Below are 5,303 nucleotides of genomic sequence, written 5' to 3'. Positions count from 1 at the left end.
ATATTATGGTATTTATGTAATATTCCTAGGGGATCTTGATTGTTAAAAGATACACAAATGCAACAAAAGCAAAAATCAGGGGAAATTACTATTTCTACTAATAATGTATGAATAATGACTGAATGAATAAGATGAAAACATGAAAAGAAATTTCATTGTGGAATCTAACAAACTTGCATTTGCTGTGATGCTACCAGTATTGTTTCATTTCATCCACTATCTGGTAAATGTCTAACTACTCTTTAATTGACACACCTTCTAACCTTTGTAATGCTTTCTGTTGTATGATCTCAGACATTAGAAAGCTCTCTCCCTTTCAGCAGAGGACATTTTACAACTGTTTTCACAGGATGAGTGTAGGAGTGATCTCAGTTTTTGTTTGTAAAATAGGTGGAGTCGCCCTTTAACAGCCTCCGTTTTTCTTGAAAGGCTTTTCACAGGATATTGGAGCCTGCTTACAGGCTTTGCTCCCATCAAACGACAGTGAGGTCAACTGATGTCGGCTGATATGGCCTGGCTCACAATTGGCTTTCCAGTTCATCCCAAAGGTGGTGTATGAGTTTGAGTCAAGTCCTTTTACACCGAACCCAGAAAACAATTTATTTCGTGGACATTAGGGGACATTGTCATGGTGAAGGTTAAAACAGTGGGCAGTTTGGAAAAATAAAAGTTGTCAGACTCGCTACTTAAGCGGTAGTCCGCAGATGACAAGGGTTCAAGACGAGGTCGCTCAAGAAAAGTTTGGACCAATTTAAAAGCACCTGTGGCCAAATTCCAAAAGCCCTTCAGATTAAACAAACTTCAGAGGGATAATATCTAGACAGGTGGAGTATGTGCCAGGGGGGGAAGTTTCAAACAGCTCATCCCAGCTAAATAGATGACAACAGTGCTAGAGCTATAAGATCGGTTATAAATATATAGGCTTAATCTGGCTTTCATATAGTACCGCTAACTATTCCTGTTGGCGGGTCGTGACTCCATGGTGAGCTGATGCTTAAATCTCCTTTGGTGACACATTTTCCGTTTTTTTCCCCCTATAGCATTTAAAGTTTTGTCAGGGTTTAAATGTGACAAACCTCATGAGAACTTCTCACCAAACTATGAATTAAACGCTTTGAAGCATCTGTCTGATAATGATATGTTGTGTTAAAAGACAGATATATATTATCGAGAGTTTAAACCTTGTGTTTTTTTTTTCTCCTTATCTGCACGCATGCGCAGTGTCCCCGTTCAGCTGATTCACATCAGCGGCAGCGTTTGAGATCCACTGGTCCGACAGCACATGGACGCGCAGTGAGAAGAGCGACCACTCCGGCCAGGGGGTAAGAATGTGTCCGTCCACCGGTTGTATGAACTCGGTTCGAGTGAAAAGAGGAAGCTGCAGGTGCTGAGAAAAATTAAAAAATTAAAAAGAGAAAGTGAGTGGATGAAATGCGATGGAGATAAGTGTTGGAAGGACTGAGGCTGCATGGACGCGCGGTGACTCACTGGTGTTCAGCGCTGTCGATGCGTTTCTGTCTGTGCCGAGTTGAAATGACCACCATGCCGTTTGATTCTGTCTGTTGTCAAAGGATGTGATTAAAAAAACGACATATTCTGTTTTAGAAGTATTGGTAGCCTCTAGAGAAGCACATGTGACAGTGAAGAAACCCTGTTGCATTTTCGGTTTGCTTTGGGTCCCATACGAAAAAATGAAATGCTGTAATTTGCCTTATTATAACGCGGATCTGCGTTATGTGAACTCAACACCCCTTTGAATCAAGGGGATGTTCAGAGCAAACTAGGCAGCGTTCTGGTTAAAGAGCCTTCATGGGACTGAAACATCTGCATCAGGATAAGAAACGGGCCAAAGCTTAGGCTAAGTTTCATCCTTTTTGTAATAATCAAAAACCTGAAATCTATTTGTCAGCCATATGAAAAAGATCAGTCAGTGCTTCACATATTTATTTAAAAGCACTTATTACATATTAAACAGCTTTTGGTTTAAGAAGTACTTATATAAGGTGTATAATATTGCTTTCAGAATCCCACTAGGTAAAAATACAGCGAAGTATCTCAACTATGTTGGTTACTTAACGTGAAATGTCAAAAATATAAAGTGATCGTTTTGCAGAAAGGTTACTGTTACATTATTCTATATGGCACTATTAGATTGTTAATGCTGTGTGATGTCAGTAGTAAATGGTATATTAGAAGTATTTTAGAGCTAATTCATGACAGGCAACTGAAATGAAAGAGTTTGGATATTCTGTTTGAAAAAGCTTTCTTCAATCTCACACAGGTTCTTTTGTTGGCAAACGAAGTTTACCATCTCACATTTCTTTACTGGTTCTGTTGATATCCCCACAGTTCACATTGCCGAGGAGCGCAGGGCTCGTAAACACGAATCACGTGGACTCACACAAATTCGGTTTAATTGGACAGCTCGTCCTCTCAGGTTCAAGATTTTGGCCATGGAGGAGGGTAACAAAAAAAGAAAAATAACATTACCCAAGCTGGATGTTCTCCTTTGGTGACTACTGATTTGTTTTCAGGGTTATGTTTGAAATTGCAGTCAGGTTAAACTCACTCTACGGTACAGACGGAGATCAGCCATGTGTAGCCGCGAAGAGAAACCGTTTGAAGGCAGAGAATGAAAGAAATCAATCTAACCGCCTCGGGAGAATAACAACAGAGGGACATGTGTGCATATTTGTACGTAAAAGAATAGAGTGTGCACGCGCTTGCATCCGTGTGACTCATCCGTGGGTGGTAATAGAGCCACCTCACTGCCATGGTAGCTGTCAATCGTTCACATGCGGCAACAATAACTGGGGCGACCTGACGACACAGGCCAACACTTATAACCAGCGTCTGTAGGGATGGAGGCTTTTATATGGGAAAATCCATATTCAGCAGATGAAAAAACGTTCATGTGAGCCTGTAGCTGACATCTACACACATCAATCTGTTCAGGTCTGAATATATATTTCTTACAGTATGTTTCTGTATCTTTCACTCTAGGTGTACAAGGTGTGTGAGGTGTGATGGCGCTGTGCTCTGAGGCCTGTGTCTCTGGCTCAGGAGGAGAATCCTCCAGCAGTGAGGTGAGCTGACTTTCCCTTGGTGATGATCTAGTTTTACTTGATTTTATTACAGCTAAATGATGATCAACATTCAGCCAGGTTGTAGCGAGGAGACCTAATATGCTTTGGTAACATGCTTGATCTTACTGCCATTTCATTTGGTCCCTTTGCGCCTGACATCCTTCCAGGCGAGTTCTAGCTGTCTTCAGTTTGGGGTTCGATCCTATCTGCACCACTTCTACGAGGAGTGCTCGTCCTCCGTGTGGGAGAGAGACCCGGAGGATCGGGGTTTCGTCCAGAGGCAGACGTCCACCCCGAGGTGGAACTCACCAGTCTGGAAGGTAAAGAGCAACTACACTCTCCAATCTCTTTACATTACTCACCACCATGTAATCTCTTGTTCCTGGGTCTTAAAACCCCCCATTGTGTCCGTTGGTGTCTATGTGTTTTCAGTGCTCAGCCTCTCCGGCATTTCTCACATTATTCGGGGGTGAAACATAATCAGTGTTTTTCCTTAATCAGTCCTACTTTGATATGTCATATAAATAAATATCAGTTACTGATTGAGACAACACAATTGAGATTACATCCACCATTGGCATCTGTTACATCCCATGAGAAATCATACATGCACCCAGGAAGTGATGCATGTTAACTATCAGGTTTGTTTAAAACGTATAACGTCCCTGGAGAGCCTCTTTTTTTCACTCAAAGTGAATTCATCCTCTTTAGCTTTAAGCTGTTCACTGATATGGTATAGTCAGTGGGTGAAGTCCCATGAGTGTATTTCTTAATGTTCCCCATTACACACGTTTGAAATCAAGCATACTTTTCATCTTTTTTGTATTGTTGTAAATAATCATCTTTTGGGGGCATTCTGCCTACTCCTTCGTGCTGTAACTATATTGATGTTAATATTACTGACTGACTGGAACTCAATCCATTGTGAGTCCCTTCTTTGGTAACTGCATCAATCAATTCAATCGATTACATGCTATTTAAAGGCTTACTGTGATTGTAGAAGCACTTTAGTGCACTCCCCTTTTCAACAATACATGAAGATCCAGTTGTAGAAAACAACCCCCAGCTTCACCAGTGGAATAACTCCAACATACTCTCTCTGATTCACTCATGTAATATTGTGCAAACAGTGCACTGTCTCTGCGTGATGAAGTGCAAGCAGTGGTGTGGTGTCATTCGTTAAAGTGAGGGATTGCATCTGAGCCCCCTGACCATTCGTGAATTTGGATTTTTTTTGCATCACACACAACAAAATGACCTTTCCTAACGAGACGTGAAGAGCACTGAGCAAATAGGGCCAACTATTAAAAAAAACGTAACACCAGGGCTGCACATATTTTCTACTTTTGGTTTATTTCTCTGTCTCCATCTCCCTCCAGGTGTACCTGGCCCTGAGTCTGCTCATCCTGACTGCAGGCGTTGCCATCCTGTCAGTTGGTTACTCCACTCCCCATAAAATTGAGTCGTTTGGAGAGGGGGACCTGTTTTTTGTGGACACCCAGGCCGTCAGCTTCAACAGGGGGCTGCATCTCCGCACTGCTGCAGGGATCGGGCTCTCCTGCCTCGGATCGGCCCTGGCGGCGATGGGGGTTGTTGTTTTGATCCTCCCCAGGGCCAATTTGAAAGAGAGGCTTTTCCACAGACCAGGGGAAGGGGAACGGAGCGGAGAGTCTGGGTCAAAATGGTGGGGATTTAGGGATCCCAGGGATGTGGTCACTAAGCCTCCAGGTATAGCAAAGGGTAAGATACCCGTCACTCTGTCGAAAGTGGAAAATGTGCAGTCCACTTCTTAAAGCAGATCCCCGCTGAGCTAGAGGGTGTACAGGCTTTTGTTCTAGTCCTGGGGCCTCATTTACCTCGTCTTATTATCGGTGTTGAAGGAACCAAGTGTCATTTTAGCATGCAGATTGTTCAAATGGAGGTTGTCTTGTGACCTGGATATCACAGATAAACATAAAAGTCTGGACCCCAGGATTTAAAATGGTAAAATAAGAAAAAAATGCAAATTTGTGCAATTACCCAATATTGACCCCAGAGGGAATGGGGAACTAGAGAGTCCGAAATAGAGAAACTTATCGTAGCTTATTAGCTATCTTGCACCATCCACTTTTATTTAACCCTTCAGTTGAAGTATAAACTGCTCCACAAAAGAGGAATGGTGCAGACATTCAAGAGACGGGAGTACGTGGTAACAATCCGTCTATTGTACAAACTGTG

At 42.5% G+C, this 5,303-nt stretch overlaps 1 protein-coding gene across 1 annotated transcript; it reads left to right on the top strand.

The window, feature by feature from the left end:
- Nucleotides 1-1,287: 1,287 nt before the first annotated feature.
- nrsn1l (neurensin 1-like) lies at nt 1,288-4,879 on the top strand (the record flags this gene model as incomplete). Its single annotated transcript, XM_079176473.1, has 4 exons — nt 1,288-1,322; nt 3,004-3,086; nt 3,254-3,406; nt 4,466-4,879. The coding sequence occupies exons 2-4, from the start codon at nt 3,027-3,029 to the stop codon at nt 4,877-4,879; spliced, it is 627 nt and encodes a 208-aa protein (XP_079032599.1). The 5' UTR covers nt 1,288-1,322; nt 3,004-3,026.
- Between the last annotated feature and the right edge of the window lie 424 nt (nt 4,880-5,303).

Source organism: Pholis gunnellus (assembly GCF_910591455.1).
Source record: "Pholis gunnellus genome assembly, chromosome: 16".
Classification (NCBI taxonomy): domain Eukaryota; kingdom Metazoa; phylum Chordata; class Actinopteri; order Perciformes; family Pholidae; genus Pholis; species Pholis gunnellus.
This window is presented reverse-complemented; position numbering and strand designations above follow the sequence as displayed.